Source organism: Mustelus asterias, chromosome 24 (genome assembly GCF_964213995.1).
Source record: "Mustelus asterias chromosome 24, sMusAst1.hap1.1, whole genome shotgun sequence".
In the NCBI taxonomy this organism is placed as follows: Eukaryota; Metazoa; Chordata; class Chondrichthyes; order Carcharhiniformes; family Triakidae; genus Mustelus; species Mustelus asterias.
The window spans coordinates 14,870,055-14,891,605 of NC_135824.1; the positions used below are offsets into that span (position 1 = coordinate 14,870,055).

Genomic DNA, 21,551 nt, shown 5'->3' on the forward strand with positions numbered 1-21,551 from the left:
TTGTGTGCATTTTCTTTCAATTTGATACCCTCCTTTATTTCCTTAGATATCCATGGCTGATTATCTCTTTTTCTACTGTCCTTCTTTATCACTGGGATACACTTTTGCTGAGCACTGTGAAAAATTACTTTGAAAGTCCTCCACTGTTCCTCAATTGTCCCACCATATTTCAATAGGCCAACCTCAATGGCTTGATTGAAGTCATTACACGTGGGAGGTGGGTGCCATTGGCAAGGCCCATCCTTAATTCCCTTGACTTGTGTGTACAGGGTCTTTTCAGAGTCAATCACATTGTTGTGGATCTGGAGTCACATGTAGGCCTGACCAGGTATGGATGGCCGATTTCCTTCCCTAAAGGAAATTAGTGAAGCAGATAGGCTTTTAGCACAACCAATGTTAGATGTCATGGTCTCCATGGTACTGAGATTAGCTTTATATTGAATTTAAATTCTCCATAGCTGCAGTGACATTTGAGCTGATGTTTCCAGAGTATTAAATGTGGACGTCTGGATCACTAGTACCCCTCCAACACATTAGGCATTGGCACTGGGAGAAATTTATTGCATGACTGAAGTTGATGACATTCTGCTAATACGTTCCCATCAAACATGCCCCTAAGTTCCTACCCTGAATGGATAAGTTGTTTGAAACAACTCATTAACTTTTGGGAACTGCTCCAGAAGCTATACATAGCTACCTATAATGCAAAAGGAAGCCTTTCAGCCTATCATGCTGGTGCCAGCTCTTTGAAAGAGCCATCCAATTAAACTGACTTCGATGTCCATAGAATCCCCACCCTGCAGAAGGAGGCCACTCGGCCCATCAGGTCTGCACCGACTCTCCAACCCAGGCCCTATCCTCATAACTCCACTTATTTACCCCGCTAATTCCCCTTGTCTACACATCTTGGGACACTAAGGGGCAATTTAACATGGCCAATCCACCTAGCCTGCATATCTTTGGTCTGTGGGAGGAAGCCGGAGCACTCAGTGGGTCCAAATCCTGGAATTCCCTCCCTATTGGCATTGTGGGCCAACCCAGAGCCCATGGACTGCAGTGATTCAAGAAGGCAGCTCACCACCATCTTCTCAAAGGCAATTAGGGATGGGCAATAAATGCTGGCCAGTCAGCGTCGCCCACGTAACACGAATGAATTTTAAAAAACGATGCAGACATGGGAAGAACATGCAAATGTCACACAGCCAGTAGCCCAAGGTCGGAATTGAACCCAGGCCCCTGGCGCTGTGAGGCAGCAGTGCTATCCACTGTGCCACTATGTCGCCCATGACTAAGATGTCACAGATAGAAGACAGAGGGATTGTTAATCATAGAATCATAGAATCCCTACAGTGCAGAAAGAGGCCAGTTGGCCCATCGAGCCTGCACCGACAATAATCCCACCCAGGCCCCAGGCCCGTAACCCCACGTATTTACCCTGTTAATCTCCCTGACACTAAGGGGCAATTTAGCACAACCAATCCACTTAACCCACACATCTTTGGACTATGGGAGGAAACCGGAGCACCCGGAGGAAACCCAGGCAGACACGGGGAGAATGTGCAAACTCCACACAGACTGTGACCCGAGGCTGGAATTGAACCCGGGTCCCTGGCGTTGTGAGGCAGCAGTGCTAACCCACTGTGCCACCGTGCCACCCTTTAATGGTAGCATTAAGGACAGAAAAGTGCTGATCGTGGCATAAAGGTAAGAAAGATTCATAATGATTTAGAAAGGGTTTGCACAGCCTCCTTGCTTACGGATGATAGCGACAGTGTGACAATGACCCTTCCCACTCTCTGCAGACTCTGAAAGATGCCACGGTCTCTGCGCGGAAAGATTTCCAGCGAGAGGCCGAGCTCCTCACCAACCTCCGGCATGACCACATCGTGAAGTTCTACGGTGTCTGCGTCGATGGCGACCCTCTCATCATGGTTTTTGAATACATGAAGAATGGAGATTTGAATAAGTTCCTGAGGTGAGTGCATCACATGCGGGCCACGAGAGCGACAAGTGCGATAAATGAAATATAGCAGAGGATATCTTGAGGCAATTGTGAGAGTTGCTAATTAAATTTCTTTCGTTGCTTTAAGTTTTCAAAATTCCTAATTGTAAACTTCAAGATCAGATAATAGGCTTTAATTTAATTGCAAAACGTACAGCTGGAGTTAATTTCCACAAAAGCTCAATTGATATAAATGGATTTTGTTGGGTCCTTGCTAAAAATGTAGTTGCTTTCCCAATCATCCATTTTACTAAGTGTTTTCATTTTGTGTCTTTTACAATTGAGTGGAGGGTGGGTGTTATTCCTGGAGATTGACTCCAATGGTGTTCACAGTGAGGGCAAATCCTCACAGATCAGGGATTATCTGGTGATGTAAATTGAATAAATGGCTTAATGTCCATCCAAAGCACTCCTCATTGCATTACGGGCAGCTTTCACCCAGCAGGCTCAATGTGCAGTCAGTCTATAATACTTTGCTGTCAGTTTACATGCAGTCGTTGTCCAGTCGCCTTATGATCAGACTAAAAATTGTGGCGGGCGTCATCATAGAGTCATATAATGCAGAAAAAGGCCCTTCGGCCCATCGAGTCTGCACCGACAATACCTACCATGAAAGGCGTGCTAATCCTATTCTGCTCATGATGCGAATCCATAGAATAGAATCCCTACAGTGCAGAAGGAGGCCATTTGTCCATCAGATCTGCACTGACTCTCTGAAAAAGCATCTTACCCAGAACCACACCTCCTCCCGTAATGCTGCACATTTACCACGGCTAACCCACCTCATCAACACACCTTTTGGACACTAAGGGGCAATTTTGCATGGCCAATTCACCTATCGTACACAATCTTTAGAGTGCGGAAGGAAACCGGAGCACCCGGACAAAACCTACCCAGACGTGGAGAGAATGTGCAAACTCCACAAAGACAGTCATCCAAGGCTGGAATTGAACCCAGGTCCCTGGTGCTGTGAGGCAGCAGTGCTAACCACTGTGCCCCTCTGTACCACCTCAGCAGGCTCAGAGGGGAGGTGATGGCCAGGCGGTATTATCGCATTAATCCAGAAACTTAGCTAATGTTCTGGGGACCCGGGTTCGAATCCCACCACAGCAGATGATGGAATTTGAATTCAGTAAAAATATATGGAATTAAGAATCTGCTGATGACCATGAAACCATTATCGATTGTCGGAAAAACCCGTCTGGCTCACTAATGTACTTAAGGGAAAGAAATCTGCCATCCTTACCTGCTCTGGCCTACATGTCACTCCAGAGCCACAGCACTCAACTGCCCTCTGAAATGGGGGTATGAGGGATGTGTAATAAATGGTGGCCAGCCAGTGATGCCCATGTCCCATGAATGAATAAAATAAAAGCAAACCTTTGGTAGTGAATATAAAGAACTCGGGCCCTGGGCCTCGAGCTTGCCCTTCTTTTATCTGATGATACCATTGCCTATGTTTGTCCAAATCAAAGAACAAAGAACAAAGAAAATTACAGCACAGGAACAGGCCTTTCAGCCCTCCATGCCTGCACCGACCATGCTGCCCGACTGAACTAAAACCCCCTACCCTTCCGGGGACCATATCCCTCCATTTCCATCCTATTCATGTATTTGTCAAGACGCCCCTTAAAAGTCACTATCATATCCGCTTCCACTACCTCCCCCGGCAGCGAGTTCTAGGTCCCCCCCAACCCTCTGTGTAAAACATCTGCCTCGTACATCTCCTTTAAACCTTGCCCATCGCACCTTAAACCTATGCCCCCTAGTTATTGACTCTTCCATCCTGGGAAAAAGCTTCTGACTATTCACTCTGTCCATGCCCCTCATAATCTTGTAGACTTCTATCAGGCCGCCCCTCAACCTCTGTCGTTCCAGTGAGAACAAACTAAGTTTTTCCAACCTCTCCTCATAGCTAATGCCCTCCGTACCAGGCAACATCCTGGTAAATCTTTTCTGTACCCTCTCCAAAGCCTCCACATCCTGGTAGTGTGGCGACCAGAATTGAACACTATATTCCAAGTGCGGCCTAACTAAGGTTCTATAAAGCTGCAACATGACTTGCCAATTTTTAAACTCAATGGCCCGGCCAATGAAGGCAAGCATCAAATCCTCCTGACCCCACAAGTAAGACATTGACCGAAGAGGCACCCGGCTTTGCGCCTGTCAGATTGGCTCCGCAGGTAGCACAGTGGTTAGCACTGCTGCTTCACAGCTCCAGCGACCTGGGTTCGATTCCCGGCTTGGGTCACTGTCTGTGTGGAGTTTGCACACTCTCCTCGTGTCTGCGTGGGTTTCCTCCCACAGTCCAAAGATGTGCGGGTGAGATTGATTGGCGCTGCTAAAGTTGCCCCTTAGTGTCCTGAGATGTGCAGCTTAGAGGAATTAGTGGGTAAATATGTAGGGATATGGGGGTAGGGCCTGGGTGGGATTGTGGTCGGTACAGACTCGATGGGCCAAATGGCCTCTTTCTGTACGGTAGGGATTCTATGCTGATTCTATGAGGTTGCCTCCTGCCACGATCCTGCTCACTTAGATCATTAAAATGGCATTGACAACCTGTCCAAGCGACGGATCCTGATTGTTTATCTGTCTGAGGCCCTCACCTGAGCCAGGTGGACCCAGCTGGCAAAAATACAGCAGCGGTAAGGTGCTCATAGGGGCGGGCAGCAAGCAGAAAGTGTGGCAACTACCATTTTAATTCCCATTCCACCTGGTTTGGATGGAAAGGATAAACATTCCCCCGAACCTTGCATCCGTTAACGTAGAGTCATAGTCACAGAGTTTTACAGCAAAAAAAGAGGCCCTTCAGCCCTTCATGTCAGTGCCAGCCATCGAGCACCGACCTATTCGAATCCCATTTTCCAGGACTTGGTCCATAACCTTGTATGCGACAGAGTTTCAGATGCTCATCCAAATGCTTCTTACGTATCACGAATGCGGTGAACATATATCTCGGGATTGATTCTGTGCATCCAATGAAGGAACAAAGGAAATTAGTTTAAAAATAGGGGCAGGAGTGGAACACTGTACATTGTATATGAAGCAGCAGAAGCGAATAATTTAATTTCTGCTTGCATTGAATGTTAAATCTGTTTGTGGTGCAGCTAAGCATAAATATCATCTAAATTTTCCCCAACACTTATTATCTCTTTACTGTGGGTTTGATGAAGTTTGACAGCAACTACAGTAAGTCTCAGTGCCGACATCTGCTCACAAGGAAGCGTTCCAGGAAATGCTTCATGTTATGTTTACATTTATTTGCACATTACAAAGAACAAAGAACAGTGCAGCACAGGAACAGGCCCTTCGGCCCTCCAAGCCTGTGCCGATCACATTGTCCTATCTAGACCAACCGCCTGTATCCCTCCATACCCCACCTGTTCATGTGTCTATCCAGATAAGTCTTAAATGTCGCTAACGTGTCTGCCTCAACCACCTCACTTGGCAGTGCATTCCAAGCCCCCACCACCCTCTGTGTAAAATAAATTCCCCTGCACACCTCTACTGAACCTTTCCCCCCCTTAACTTGAACTTGTGCCCCCTTGTAATTGTCATTTCTGCCCTGGGAAAAGCTTCCAACTGTTCACCTTATCTATGCCGCTCATAATTTTATAAACTTCTGTCAGTTCGCCCCTCAGCCTCCGTCTTTCCAGGGAGAACAATCCCAGTTTATTCAATCAGACCTTTGGTGGTCAGTATAAAAAACCCAGGCCCTGGGACTTGGGTTGGCCCTGCTTTTATCTGTTGATACTATTGCCTCATAGCTAATACCCTCCATACCAGGCAACGTCCTGGTAAACCTTTTCTGTGCTCCCTCCAAAACCTCCACGTCTTTCTGTGGCAGTGTGGTGACCAGAATTAGACACAGTATTCCAAATGTGGCTGAACCAACGTCTGAGATAACTTTAACATAATTTGAGAGCTTTTACACTCGATGCCCCGTCCGATGAAGGCAAGCATGCCATATGCTTTCTTCACCACCTTTTCCACCTGTGCTGCCACTTGTACAGTATTATGCTGTAGATTTCTCCGTATGGATACACAGTGGTAGAGATTTACCATCATCGCGACACTGATTTTGTCCGGTTGTGCGTTCTTGCCACATTTAAAAACATTCCATGTAAGTTAATCCTGGGTTTTTGGTTCAGTTGGTCTTCATAGATTTTCTCCTGGTTTTTAGTGGATTGAACTTGAAAAATGTCCAGGAAACTGAGATTTTACACCAAGCTTGTTCACAAACAATGACTCCATGAATAAGATTAAATACGTTTAATACATGCCAAATATTTTATAACTAGTGACAGAAGATGCTGAAATAATTATTCATATATTAGTAGAATTGTCATCAACTTCAAATGGCAAAACAAATGAAATATTTATGCTGACCTTACCTACACTAATGCAACTTCTGGTTGGATCTGTCCTCTGTTTTCATGGATTCCTTCAGATTTGGAAGCTGTTGAGCAAGTTGGGTGGACGTTACTGGAAAGTTTGCCATGCGAGAGGAATGGCGTGTTTCACAACGTCTCTTACCATTGTTTATTTTTTTTAACTGCTAGCACCCGGTTGCAAATAAAGCACAACGATCCCCCTTTCTGTTCATTAGGAAAATAATCCTAAAAAATAAATAGCCTATTCTGGCTGAGAGTTAAGCATGCTGAGATTTTTGGTGAACTCATAATTAAAACCAGATGCAGGTCGTAAAGTCACTCTGAGACAGGGATCTGGTCTGGAACCTGTGCTCTGAAGCTTCCTATGTTGACCAAATATGGGAAGTTGTTTATTTTCGAGTAATCTGGATAACATCAAATTTTATTGCCGATATGTGAGAGACGTGCAATTTGAACTAAGCATAATGGTGTCGTTTACAAGTATTTTCATTGACTGTTCGAGCCATATAATCGGTTTCTGGTTACACAATTGGCTGGATAACAGGGAAGCTTCTGGAAGCATTTGGAAGAATTTGTAGACAAAGACATGTGTAGCCCTTTGTTTGCCAATGACAACTCTATAGAGATTCACTATTGTAAGAAGTGTGCCCTGAAGGATTCTTCAGAGAGAAGATAGATTCTACATCAGGGATAATTCTTGGCCAAGGTTTTCTTTAAACTCAGTAATATCCATTGAAACAAAATGGCTCACAGAATTCTCCTTCACCAGGCCACTTCAACACAAAGCGATTCGTTAGGGGCAAAGGAATCAACAGACAAACGAGTAATATCAAAAAGCACAACCTCCCACATGTGCTTTGGCATCATGAGCAATATGGTCTCCCTGCACTTGTGTACCCAGAATGTGCTTGGTGTGCTGTTCGAATCACAGCAACTGTAGTAGTGTTACTGCGGCATAATTGTACAGTGCGATGTCTGTGCATGGACAATAGTCAACAGGCCACACTCAGAACCATGATGGGCCGCATGTGGACCAAAGTTTGCCTACCCACCATTCGCCTAAAACAAATAAGCTTCTGGGGATAGATGACATTTATCTCATAGCACTGAGAGAGAACAGCAAAGAAGTTTTCAAGGCACTGACATTCATTATGACACAGATTCTGGGAGGTATTTGCAGTTTGGCCAGCTTGATGTGGTGTTCATATTCAACAAATACAATTCACCAAAGGTTCTTAGGCAGCACCTTCCAAACCTACAACCACTTCCATCTAGAAGGACAAGGGCAGCAGATACATGGGAACACCACCACCTGCAAGCAAGTTCCCCTCCAAGCCACCCACCATCCAGATTTGGAAATATATTGCCGTTCCTTCGCAGTCGCTGGATCAAAATCCTGGAATTTCCTCCCAAACGGCATTGTGGATCAACCCACAGCACGTGGATTGCAGCGATTCAAGAAGGCAGCTCACCACCACCTTCTCAAGGCAACTAGGGATGGGCAATAAATGCTGGCCAGCCAGCGACGCCCATGTCCCACGAATGAATAAAAAGATCACACATAACAGACATGGGCAACTAACGAGCCATTGATCTTCAATTCTACCTGAAATAATGGTATTAATTATCAGGAGATTCAGTTAATAACATGGTGTTTATGAGCAGTGTTCCTTGATTTCTTCAAGATAGTGAGAAGCTTTTGTGCCAAAGCAATATGGTTCAAAAGGCACTTGTTGTAGTTGCACATAAAATAATCCTAAATAAGCCCAGAATTACCAATATAAGGATAAACCTGATAACAGGTAAGAAACTGGCTGAACATTAGAAAACAGTGGGCACTGCAACAGTAACTTTGTGATTGAGAGTAGGCAAGTTATTCGAGAATGGGAAATATATTGAAGAACAGATTGTCGATGTGGACCAAGAAACATTTAGCATCGACTTACACCTGATAATAGAATCCTGAGCTCACAGGGTGATTCCCCTCTCCCTGATTGATTCCCAGGATCATGTGACCCTTATTCTGCAGTTTGATTTGATTTATTATTGTCACATGTATTGGTATACAGTGAAGAGCATTGTTTCTTGAGCGCTATACAGACAAAGCATACTGTTCATAGAGAATATACTGTTACAGTCATAGCAAGGGTGTAGAGAAAGATCAACTTAATGCAAGGTAGGTTTGTTCAAAAGTCTGATGGCAGCAGGAAAGAAGCTGTTCTCGAATCGGTTGGTACGCGTCCTCAGACTTTTGTATCTTTTTCCCGATGGATGAAAGCAGAAGAGAGTATGTCCGGGTTACATGGGGCCCTTGATTATGCTGGCTGCTTTTCCGAGGCAGCGGGAAGTGTAGACAGTGTCAATGGGTGGGAGGCTAGTTTGAGTGATGGACTGGGCTACATTCACGACCCTTTGTAGTTTCTTGCGGTGTTGGACAGAGCAGGAGCCCATACCAAGTTGTGATACAACCAGAAAGAATGCTTTCTATGGTGCACCTGTAAAAGTTGTTAAGAGTCATAGTGGACATGCCAAATTTCCTTATTCTTCTGAGTAGAGGCATTGGTGGGCTTTCTTAACTTTCTTAATGGGGGGACCAGAACAGGTTGTTGGTGATCTGGATACCTAAAAATTTGAAGCTCTCGACCCTTTTTACTTCGTCCCCATTGATGTAGAGTGGGGCGTGTCCTCCACTGCGCTTCCTGAAGTCGATGACAATCTCCTTCGTTTTGTTGACATTGTTGCCAAAGCAATTCACCAGATTCTCTATCTCAGTCCTGTACTCTGTCTCGTCATTGTTTGAGATCTGACCCAGTACGGTGGTGTCGTCAGCAAACTTGAAAATCGAGTCGGAGGGGAATTTGGCCACACAGTTATAGGTGTATAAGGAGTAGAGTAAGGGGCTGAACACAGCCTTGTGGGGCACCGATGTTGAAGATGATCGTGGAGGAGGTGTTGTTGCCTATCCTTACTAATTGCGGTCTGTGGGTTAGGAAGTTCAGGATCTAGTCGCAGAGAAAGGAGTCGAGCCCTCGGCCATGGAGTTTGGAGATGGATTCGTAGGAATAATGGTGTTGAAGGCTGAACTGTAGTCGATAGATAGGAGTCTGACATAGGTTCCTTTTTATCTAAATGTTCCAGGTTGAGTGCTGGGCCAGGGAGATAGCGTCTACTGTGGACCTGTTGCGGCTGTAGGCGAACTGTAGTGGATACAGGCAATCTGGGAGGCCAGAATTGATTTGTGCCATGAATAACCTTTTGAAGCGCTTCATAATGATGGATGCCAGAGCGACCGGACGATAGTCATTAAGGCACGGTGCTTGGCTTTTCTTTGGTACCGGGATGATGGTCATCTTCTTGAAAGCCGATAGGGACTTCAGATTGCTGTAAAGAGAGGTTGAAGATGTCTACGAATACCCCGCCAGCTGGTCCATGCAGGATCTGAGTGCTTGTCCGGGTACCCTATCTGGGCCAATCGTTTTCCATGGATTGACCTTCGAGAAGGCCGCTCTGACATCTGCAATGGTGACCCCAGATACAGGTTCATCCGAGGCTTCCAGGGTGGAGGGCTCTCGCTGACCTCTTGCTCAAAACGGGTGTAGAATGCATTGAGCTCATCAATGTGACCCTTAATGAGACAATCACCAGAACATGCCCCATAGATCTGCTGAAATTCTTTGAAGAGTTCACTTAATTCATAGATTCATGGATCCAAGATGGCGCCGGAGTGAGGCGACTTCTTGTAAACTGTGCCCAGCATACCTTCTAATTCTATCTTTTACTCTCGTTCTCTGTTTCTGAAACTTCATTCTAACTCTTTTAAACTCTCAAGCAATGTTTTACATTAAGTTGATCTTTCTCTACCCCCTAGCTATGACTGTAACACTACATTCTGCACTCTCTCGTTTCCTTCTCTATGAACGGTATGCTTTGTCTGTATAGCGCGCGAGAAACAATACTTTTCACTGGATGCTAATACATGTGACAATAATAAACCAAATCAAATCAATTCTAGTGGCTAACGTTTCGTTAGATTTTCAGAAGACTTTTAATTAAGTTCCATATGTAAGGCTTTTGAAGTTTGAGAAAGTTTGTGCAAAAATTGTCAAATGAGTTAACTGAGTTAACAGCTGACTTGGGAGTAGGAATGAGAAGATAGCAATAAATGGACAAAGCTCTGACTCGAGGAATAATGTTGTTTCTAATGTCCCTAAATTAATCAGAGAATATTTGTAATACAATATAATTGGCTGTTGATTTCACCCCATCTGGCCAGATGACTTGTTTCATGCAGATTGATAACATTCAGAGGATCAAATTAGGCAAATGTATTTAATTTCAAAAAAATACAATTAATTGAAGAAGCTAAACAAGGATGGCAGATGGATTTTAATATTGATAAATGTGTGGTAATTCACATTGAAATAATTTTTTTATTATTATACTGACTGATGCTGAACTTGAAGTCTCACCCACTAACCCATCTTGTAATAAACGACCAGAGTAGCAAGTGCTCGTTATTGAAAATCACTGGACCCATGCTGGACATAATGTGGATAACTTAGATTCCGACAATTTGAATTTACATTCCACTTTAATGTCATAGAATATCCCAAAGCACTTCATCTGTAGTGTTAGGTCAAATGATCAAATGCCGAGCAAAGAAGGAGGTTTTAAAAAATTATCTTAAAAGTAGGAAAGTTAAAGAGATAGGGAGGGAATTCCAGAACTTAGAGCCCAGGCAGCTAAAGGCTGAGGACGTGGTAAATAGAGGATGCTCAAGAGTCCAGAATTCGAGGAGTGCTGATACAGAAGCATATAGAATCATAGAATTCCTACAGTGCAGAAGGAGGCCATTCAGCCCATTGCATCTACACCAGCTCTTATCCAGGTTTACCCCATAATCCCACATATTTACCCCATTAACCTCCCCCCCCCCCCCCACCCTGCCTAACATATGTATCTTGAGACACTAAGAGGCAATTTAGCATGGCCAGTCCACCTATCCTGCACATCTTCAGAGTGTGGGAGGAAACCAGAGCACCCACAGGAAACCCACGCAGACACGGAGAACATGCAAACTCCACACAGACAGTCACCCGAGGCTGGAATTGAACCAGTGTCCCTGGCGCTGTGAGGCAGCAATGCTAACCACTGTACCCACCAGGCCGCCCATTTCTCTGAGGCTTGTGTGGCTGGAGGGTAGGCCCTGGAGGGATTTGCAAACAAGGTTGAGAGTTTGAAAATCAAGGTGTTGCTTAACCAGAAGCCAATGTAGATCAGCGAGTCGGGGAGTGATGGTGAACAAGACTTGGTGCGAGTTAGGACACAGGCAGCGGTACTTTGGATGACCCCAGGCTTATGGTGAGTGCGACAGGTGGTCAAGGAGTTGCTCTGCCGCTTTCATTCTTCGGCAGTCTCAGGTTCGGCAGCGCTTGTCTCCACTAGACAGCCTCAGTGGTCAGTTCCTGGGGCAACAAGCCATAGCTACTTATATCTGGCTGATGATCCCAGTAAGGAACCCCACCACAGGCGAGGCACAATTGGAACAGTGTTACCATCTGAACTAGCAGGGAGGTAGCCATTTGCTTGCTTAATGTGAAGTTCCATTGCCTTGTTTTATCTGGAGACATCCTTCCAGAAGCCCCAGTGAGGATTTGATTTGATTTGATTTATTATTGTCACATGTATTAGCATCCAGTGAAAAGTATTGTTTCTTGCGCGCTATACAGACAAAGCATACCATTCATAGAGAAGGAAACGAGAGAGTGCAGAATGTAGTGTTACAGTCATAGCCAAGGTGGAGAGAAAGTCAAATCTGTAAGAAATTGAATTAAAGCATTGTTGGACAGTTTAAAAGAGTTCGAATGGAGTTTTAGAAGCATAGAATGAGAGTAAAAGATAGAATTAGGAGGAATGCTGGACACAGCTTGCAAGAAGCCGCTACACTCCGGTGCCATCTTGGATCCGCCAGATTGTGGTGGTACGCTGTGCCCTAAGCTCCAGGGTAGAGAGGATTGGGGCTGGCACCTGGCATCCACGGAGGTAGAGGTGGCGAAGGAACATCCTTACATGCCTACAGTCACAGGCTTGCTTACCTGAGAAATGCCCTCATCCAGGTGCACTTCACCTGAGAGGTCTGTTTGCTGCATTGAATCCCTCCCATGAAAGCCCTGTAAATACTGCTGCCATTGTGAGTTGTGCCAGGATTTCTATAAATAGAGATTCTTTGTTGCTAAATTTGTTGCCTCATTCAGGTTGCCTATCCTCCCTGATTGGTCGAGGCACTTTGGCGCAGGCTGCTGATTAGTTTGCTCAGGTGAAGAGCAATCACAAGATGTGTAAAGTAGGGAGTCGGGGAGTCACCATAATAGCAGCAGGGTCGAAGACCATAAGATTCCAGCTTTTGCCTCTCCAATATGATCCTTTGTTTACCACTGTCAATCTTTATTTTTTCGTTGTAAATCCTTTCACTCCCCGATGTTTGTCCTTTGTATAAATGCTTTGTCTCTCTGCTGTCAATCTTTTGTTTCCCTGATGTCTCCGACTCCAAATGAATTCTGGTTACGCATCCATCATGATTTACAAGAGTGACTTTGAAATCATTGATAGAAAGAATTTAGTTTTACAATGACTAGGCTTTATCATGGGGACACACAGAAGGCTCAGTTGAAAAGGTCGTAAAATCGGCCTACTCAATGGGCAGGTTTTTACGGTCTCGTCAAAGCAGGATCAGAAAATGTGGAGCGCCGTTCAGATGTCCATCATTCTTGGCAGGATTGGAAGTGTACATTAACTGGAACAGGTTTGGGAGCCTGCTCTCTCAATAAGATCAGCCACTTTCCAGGTATTGCTGCTTATTATCTTTTCTGCTTGGATAACTTGCAGCGAATTCAATGATTTTTGGGGGCGCTCTATCTGCAAGCAGCTTCTCGTTGATTTAAAAGCAGACTGCCAAAATGGTTTCCTCATCATGTAACCTCCACAAGTTCAAAGTCCTTTTTCCAGACAAAAGATGGTGCGTGTGTTGCTTCCAATCATCATGCGTTGTGGTTTCGCACCTTGAGGGAAACTATCATACCACAATGGAAGGTTGATAGGGTCCACGCAAATCCGTATTACGCACTTTGAGTTTTGATGTCCCCTTTTGTCCAGGATGAAACAGAGACTCAGCTTGCCTGAAATTCTATAGTCCTTTTATGTTGATCCATCCTTAAACAAAGGGATGTGTAAATTCCCCAGATGGCTGAGTGTCCGTATTTAATTAGGCTTGAGATGTAAGGCTATCTGAAACTGAAAATGCCAAAGTCACATGAATTTCAGCTGCCATTTTAATAGACTGTATGGGCGAGATTTTATGGCTACACTCGAGTGAGACAGGAAATTCCCACCAAGATAAACGGACATATCTGTTGTCCGCTCCTCGCCCGCTCCGAATCCGTGGCGGGCGAGGCGGCAGAATTCTGGCGCATGTATCCATTTTTATAAATATATTGGCTAAAACCTCATAATATACTGGGGCATGACAATACCCTTCCCTAACAAAAAATCTATTGATCACACTTTTAATTTGTTATTCTGATCTCCCAATCTCAACAGCCCTTTGATGAGGGAATTCAGATTTCCACAACTTTGAAGAAGTGTTTTCTGACATCACCCCCTGAGCAGCCTGGTTCTAATTCTGAAGTTATGCGTCCTTGTTCCCAACTCCCACAGCAAAGTAAATAGTTTCTCTCTGCCTACCTCAATTACATCAGTCCTTAATTATTTTTATACCCAAGGGAACGCAAGCCTAGTTTACACAGCCTGTCTTCAGAATTTAACTATTTTTTTAGCCACAGTATTTATTTTATTCATTTGTGGAACATGGGCGCCACTGGCTGGCCAGCAATTATTGCCCATCCCTAGTCACCCTTGACCTGAGTGGCTTGCTAGGCCATTTCAGAGGGCAATTGAGACAGTCAACCACATTGTTGATTGTGGGGGTGCAGGAATGTGTGAGGCAGAGTACAGATTTTTTTTAGTCATTCATGGGATGTGGGCATCGCTTGCTGGGCCAGCATTTATTGCCCATCCCTAATTGCTCTTGAACTGAATGGCTGGTTCAGCCATTTCAGAGTCAACCACATTACTGTGGATAGAACATAGAACAGTACAGCACAGAACAGGCCCTTCGGCCCACGATGTTGTGCCGAGCTTTGTCTGAAACCAAGGTCAAGCTATCCCACTCCCTATCATCCTGGTGTGCTCCATGTGCCTATCCAATAACCGCTTAAATGTTCCTAAAGCGTCTGACTCCACTATCACTGCAGGCAGTCCATTCCACACCCCAAACACTCTCTGAGTAAAGAACCTACCTCGGACATCCTTCCTATATCTCCCACCATGAACCCTATAGTTATGCCCCCTTGTAATCGCTCCATCCACCCGAGGAAATAGTCTTTGAACGTTCATTCTATCTATCCCCTTCATCATTTTATAAACCTCTATTAAGTCTCCCCTCAACCTCCTCCGCTCCAGAGAGAACAGCCCTAGCTCCCTCAACCTTTCCTCATAAGACCTACCCTCCAAACCAGGCAGCATCCTGGTAAATCTCTTCTGCACTCTTTCCAGCGCTTCCACATCCTTCTTATAGTGAGGTGACCAGAACTGCACACAATATTCCAAATGTGGTCTCACCAAGGATCTGTACAGTTGCAGCATAACCCCACGGCTCTTAAACTCCAACACCCTGTTAATAAAAGCTAACACACTATAGGCCTTCTTCACGGCTCTATCCACTTGAGTGGCAACCTTCAGAGGTCTATGGATATGGACCCCAAGATCTCTCTGTTCCTCCACAGTCTTCAGAACCCTACCTTTGACCTTGTAATCCACATTTAAATTTGTCCTACCAAAATGAATCACCTAACATTTATCAGGGTTAAACTCCATCTGTCATTTTTCAACCCAGCTTTGCATCCTATCTATGTCTCTTTGCAGTCGTAGACTGCACCTCATCCACTACTCCACCAATCTTGGTGTCATCAGCAAATTTACTGATCCACCCTTCAGCCCCCTTCTCTAGGTTATTAATAAAAATCACAAATAGCAGAGGATCCCTGTGGCACTCCGCTAGCAACCTGCCTCCAGTCCGAACATTTTCCATCCACCACCACCCTCTGCCTTCGATCAGATAGCCAGTTACCTATCCAATCGGCCAACTTTCCCTCTATCCCACACCTCCTTACTTTCATCATAAGCTAACCATGGCGGTCCTTATCAAACACCTTACTAAAATCCATGTATATGACATCAACTGCCCTACCTTCATCAACACACTTAGTTACCTCCACTATGGAGTCAAATGTAGGCCAGACCAGGTAAGGACAGGAGACTTCCTTCCCTAAAGGACATTAGTGAACCAGATGGGTTTTACAATAATCGACAATGATTTCATGGTCACCAGTAGACTCTTAATTCCAGATTTTTTAAAAAATTGAATTCAAATTCCACCATTTGCCGTGGTGGGATTTGAACCCGGGTCCCTAAAACATTAGCTGAGTTTCTGGATTAATAGTCTAATGAGAATACCCAAGGCCATCACTTTTCCACTGAATTGGTGCCACGATGCTGCCTCACAGCTCCAGGGACCTGGATTCAATTCCCGGCTTGGGTCACTGTCTGTGCAGAGTTTGCACGTTCTCCCCGTGTAGGCATAGGTTTCCTCCAGCTGCTCCGGTTTCCTCCCACCGTCCAAAAGACGTGCTGGTTAGGTGCATTGGCCATGCTAAATTCTTCCTCAGTGTCCCAAGATGTGTCGGTTATGGGGATTAGTGGGGTAAATACTTGGGGTTATGGGGAGCAGGTCTGGGTGGGATTACCCCTTAGTGTCAGGGGGACCAAGTGGGGTTACAAGGAGAACCTGGGTGGGATTGCTGTTGGTGTAGGCTGGATGGGCTGAATGACCTCCTTCTGCGCTGTAGGGATTCTCTGGATTCTATATATCCGAACAGGCACCGGAGTGTAGCGACTCGGGGATTTTCACAGTAACTTCATTGCAGCGTTAATGTAAGCCTATTCGTGGCACTAATAAATAAACTTTCAAACTACAAAGTCAGCATATTCTTTCTGAAGTGTGGTGCACAGAACAGAAGCATGTTCCAAATGGGGTCTAGCTCCACACAACATAACTTGCACTCTGTATTCCAGCCCTATTTCGAGACAAAGAGCAACACGCTATTAGTCTTTTAAAAAAATTTGCACCAGTCCATTTTTTTTTAGTAATTAATGGAACAGTTGTGCAAGGAATTGGCTCCCAGAGTAAAAAGACTAAAAGCTGTCATGTTAAAGTTCATGTTGATACTGACCCTCCCAGTCACTGAGGAATGAGGTAATGACTGCCGCTGGCATCGAACCAGAGACTGCGTGCCAGAGTTAATCAGCGTGCGGGTGAGGTTTGTATTCCTTACAGTCAGCCGTGTGAACAGTTGGTGATTTTACAACAAAGATGCAGTTTCACACCCCCCATTTATTACATTTGTCGTTATAGTTATGATAGATCAACAAAAAAGAGATTACAGAGAAACCATAACAAGGCTTTAGCAATTACCGAATGTTTAATTGCCACAAAGAGTGTTGGAATTAATGACGTGTTACATTATTTGAATTCCTGTGATACAATTGAAGTCCCTTAATCATCATTCCCTGGTGCCATCACAGTGTTGCAGTGTTGATCACAACGGGCATTGATTTGCCGGATAAGGGGCTTCAGGTGATGATAGTGGGGGTGCAGGAGTGTGTGAGGCAGAGCACAGTTTTTTTTTAGTCATTCATGGGATGTGGGTGTCGCTGGCTGGGCCAGCGTTTGTTGCCCATCTCTAACTGCCCTTGAACTGAGTGACTTGCTCAGCCATTTCAGAGTCAACCACATTGCTGTGGATCTGGAGTCAAATGTAGGTCAGGCCAGGTAAGGGTGGCAGACTTCCTTCCCTAAAGGACATTTAATGAACCAGATGGGATTTGACAGCAATCAACAAAGGGTTCATGGTCATCATTAGACTTTTCATTCCACCACTTGCTGTGGTGGGATTTGAAACTGGGTCCACAGACCATTAAAAGTTTATTTATTCCTGTCACGCTGCAATGAAGTTACTGTGAAAATCCCCTAGTAGCCACACTCCAGCACCTGTTCGGGTACACTGAGGGAGAATTTAGCATGGCCGATGCACCTAATCTTTCAGACTGTGGGTGGAAACTGGAGCACCCGGAGGAAATCCACGCAGACACTGGGAGAATGTGCAGACTCCACACAGACAGCGACCCAAGCCGGGAATTGAACCCTGGTCCCTGGCGCTGTGAGGCAGCAGTGCTAACCACTGTGCCACCGTGCCATCCATCCTGGGTCACTGGATTACTAACCCCAGTGACAATACCACCACACCACTGCCCCCCCTTCCCCCCCCCTCCCTGGCCCTGAGTGAGCCTATACCACTGCCTCCCTTGAGTGAGCTATTGATCGAAATAAGCTTGGAGCAGTTGGAGATGGTGTAAGGGAACAGGACTAACTGGATTGCCCCATGGAGAGCTAGCATAGATTCAATGGACTGAATGGCCTCCTTCTGTGCTGTAGTGACTTTGCATTTCACTCAAACTTGCTTCAAGGTTGGATATCTCAAACAATAACAGATCTTTTTCTAAAGCAAGAAGTTTCACTGATGCGTGTGTTGCCATTAAATTGTGTGGGGTGTCTAAGGCTAGATATTTGGCTACATGGTGCCCAATGGTTGGGCGTTGATTGGCAGCAGAAGCTTCTAATATGTCAGTCAAACGTATTTATATCCAGGTGAGTGAGCTACCCACTCATTATATTGGATAAGGTCAGAACAATAAAAACATTTTAAGTATAGGGGAATAGACTTAAATTTGGGTCTTGTGCTTTTTATGGGATGCATTTCCAATTTGTAATCCCCTTGGAGCTTCCCTCCCACCACACAACATGGGGTTAGCTGCAGAAAAGCCCCTCATGGGATCATTTGGCCCGCACAGAACATTAGCTGGCACCCTGGGTCGGACTCAGAACGTTACTGATGGAGCCAACTTGTCAGGTCCGAACACTTCTGAATATCTTCATTCCTCGAATGAAATTTGAGAGAAAGCATCCTCGAAATCCTGATTAGCACCATCGACAGTATCACTACATTTTTGAAATGATTTGTTTTCCTTTGTGTCTACGCCATTCTTATACAGAGATGGTTTTCTGACATGTTGTCCACCATTTGAAATGGGCTTGTGACTGATTCCACTGTTGGTGGCAGCTTCTCTTCAGTATTTTCCAAACTCTTTTTCTGTGGAACAATAAAGTGACTCATTAATTGGTTCAGTTGGTCTCTGATTAGTATTTGACAGCTTGTTCCATATCTCAATGACGCTATCATATTGCTTCCTAAATGACAGCTGCATAGAAAACAGCATCTGCTTCCAAAGCTGCTATGAATATCAGAGCTGCTGGAAGTTACATGTTTAAGGTGTGTGTGAGTGTGTGTGTGCATGCACATGCATGCCTGTGTGTGCGTGCATGTGGGTGTGTATGTGAGTGTATGTGTGTGTATGTGCGTGCATGCACGTGGATATGTGTGTGTGTGTATGTGCGTGTGTGTGTGTGTGTATGTGTGTGTTGCCAGGTAGCCGGGGAGGACATGAGGGCATGGGGGGTGGTGGTTGCGGTTTAGGGATAGCTGAGGGTGTGGTTATGGAGAGGTTGGAGGAGACATTCTGGGGCTGTGGTGAGGGGATGGGGGGAGTGATGGTGGAAGGCATTGTGGGAAGGTATGGAGATTTGGTGGGGCATTGAGGGGGGATGGGAGCAGGTGTTATGGGGGAGATTAGCTAGAGTTGAACTGTTTTTGTAAATGGAGTGATTACTTTGTGGCCAAGTTTCTAACGTCCGTTGATTGGTCTGTGATAAATTATCCTGAGAGCATTAGCTTTGGGCTTCCAATTTCACCATTGTTGCAATCACTCTGCCGACTGCATGTGGGTCTAATGAAAGAAAGACAAAACCTACATTCATACAGCACCTTTCACAATGTCCCAAATCGCTTTACGGCCAATTAAATACTTTTGAGTTATAGTCACTGGTAGAATGTAGTCAATTGTTATAAAATGGCAGGGCAGGTTCCTGCTCCTAATGTGTGTGTTTCTATGTCATTCTGTGCTGGAGGGGATGAGCTAGGTTAGATGACCTTTGACATCTATAATTATCTTGTAAACGGAAGCTTCTGTTGGTTTTGAAGTTCTGTTGGTTTTGTGGCTAATGAAAGTTTATTGTGAGTGGGCTTTGTGGGGCCAGGACAGGAATGCATAAGGGGCTCATAGTGAATCAGTAACCTGTTTTATACTGATTCTCAAGAATCTTTTCCATGAACTTCAATCTTGTCCTTTTGTCTCCTTACCTATCATCCCACTCTATCTTGATGCTTTTGATGAGTTTTATTTTAAGGTGATAAAGTTGGGGCGGCACGGTGGCACAGTGGTTAGCACTGCTGCCTTATAGCACCAGGGATCTGAGTTCGATTCCCGGCTTGGGTCAGTGTGTGGAGTCTGCATGGTCTCCCCATGTCTGCATGGGTTTCCTCCCGGTGTTCTGGTTTCCTCCCACAGTCCGAAAGAGGTGCTGGTTAGGTGCATTGGCCATGCTAAATTCTCCTTCAGTGTACCCAAACAGGCACTGGAGAGTGGCGACTCGGGATTTTCACAGTAACTTCATTGCAGTGTTAATGTAAGCCTACTTGTGACACAAATAAATAAAATAAATTATGTTGAATCGTTGGGTTTGAAGATATATTGTAGCGAGAAGGAGCAGTCAGCACGGTCTTCAGACTTTCTGATGAAGAAATCACACAATTTTGAACCGTTCAATCTTTGTCCTCTGGCATCTTAAAAGTCATATCACACAGAGACACCTGAGGGCTCCAATACTTCTCACTGATAGAGAAGGCCACTGTTGTTCAATTATCACACTTTGTTGCTCAGGAGTCATTTGATCTTTCCATCCTATAAGATTAAGATGAAACAGAATCCAATTACACCCCTTGTAGGAAGTAATTATATTGAATAATATCACACACCTAGGCAGAAGGAAGTCATCTACTTCTACAGAATAGAAACAATCTTGTGCAGTTTATCTGGGTTGCAAATATTAATCTTGCCTCCCAAATATGAATTTACTGCCACCATGTCCATACGGTGCAATGTGCAGAGCATGTTGATGAGACTGAGACAGTCACTGAAAGCAGTGCTTTCATCTGCAAAGCGCTATAAATAACTGATGGGATATTTCTCTTTCAAATTAATGATATTGCACAATGCTGTTAATAGTTATGATGGGATCACCTGTAGAGTGTACACACAGCACTGCATTATATCATTGCCACTCTTAATATTAATAACCCATGCTGAATATGTATCGGATGATATTTGTAACCAGTTACCAACAATGGGTGTTATCGTTTTACAAGATCTTTCAGTGATTTTTTTGATGAATTGATTGGTGAATCGAGAAAGGGGATAAAACATCATGTGTGATTGATGGGGAGGGTTAAAGTAGGGGGGGAAGTAAGTGCCTAGAAGTGGCATGGTGACACAGTGGTTAGCACTGCTGCCTCACAGCGCCAGTGATCTGAGTTCGATTCCCAGCTTGGGTCACTGTCTGTGCGGAGTCTGCATGTTCTCCCCGTGTCTGCGTGGGTTTCCTCCGGGTGCTCCCACAGTGCTGGTTAGGTGCATTAGCCATGCTAAACTCTCCCTCAGTACACCCGAACAGGTGCCAGAGTGTGGTGATGGGGGGATTTTCACAGTAACTTTGTTTCAGTGTTAATTAAACCTACTTGTGACACTAATAAATAAATTTTAAGAAGTAGGAGAAGCACTGGGGTCGAGGATGTGCTTCGATACACGTAGTGTATCTCTACCTCGTCCTGTATGTGTGTGTGTACATCTGAGATTTTCACAGGTGCTTCGATACACGCACAAGTCTTGTGGGTGTAGGCTGGGGGCGGCATGGTGGCACAGTGGTTAGCACTGCCACTTCACAGTTCCAGGGGCCCGGGTTCAATTCCCAGCTTGGGTCACTGTCTGTGTGGAGTTTGCACATTCTCCCCGTGTCTGCGTGGGTTTCC

General features: G+C 45.0%; 1 protein-coding gene across 1 annotated transcript in view; it reads left to right on the plus strand.

Annotated features, from left to right (window-relative positions):
- LOC144511044 (NT-3 growth factor receptor-like) overlaps window positions 1-21,551 on the plus strand; it is an 826,965-nt gene that overhangs the window by 741,354 nt on the left and 64,060 nt on the right. Inside the window, exon 13 of the mRNA XM_078241014.1 lies at window positions 1,803-1,975. Within this exon, the coding sequence (XP_078097140.1) occupies window positions 1,803-1,975 (173 nt within the window). The remainder of the gene's footprint in view (window positions 1-1,802; window positions 1,976-21,551) is intronic.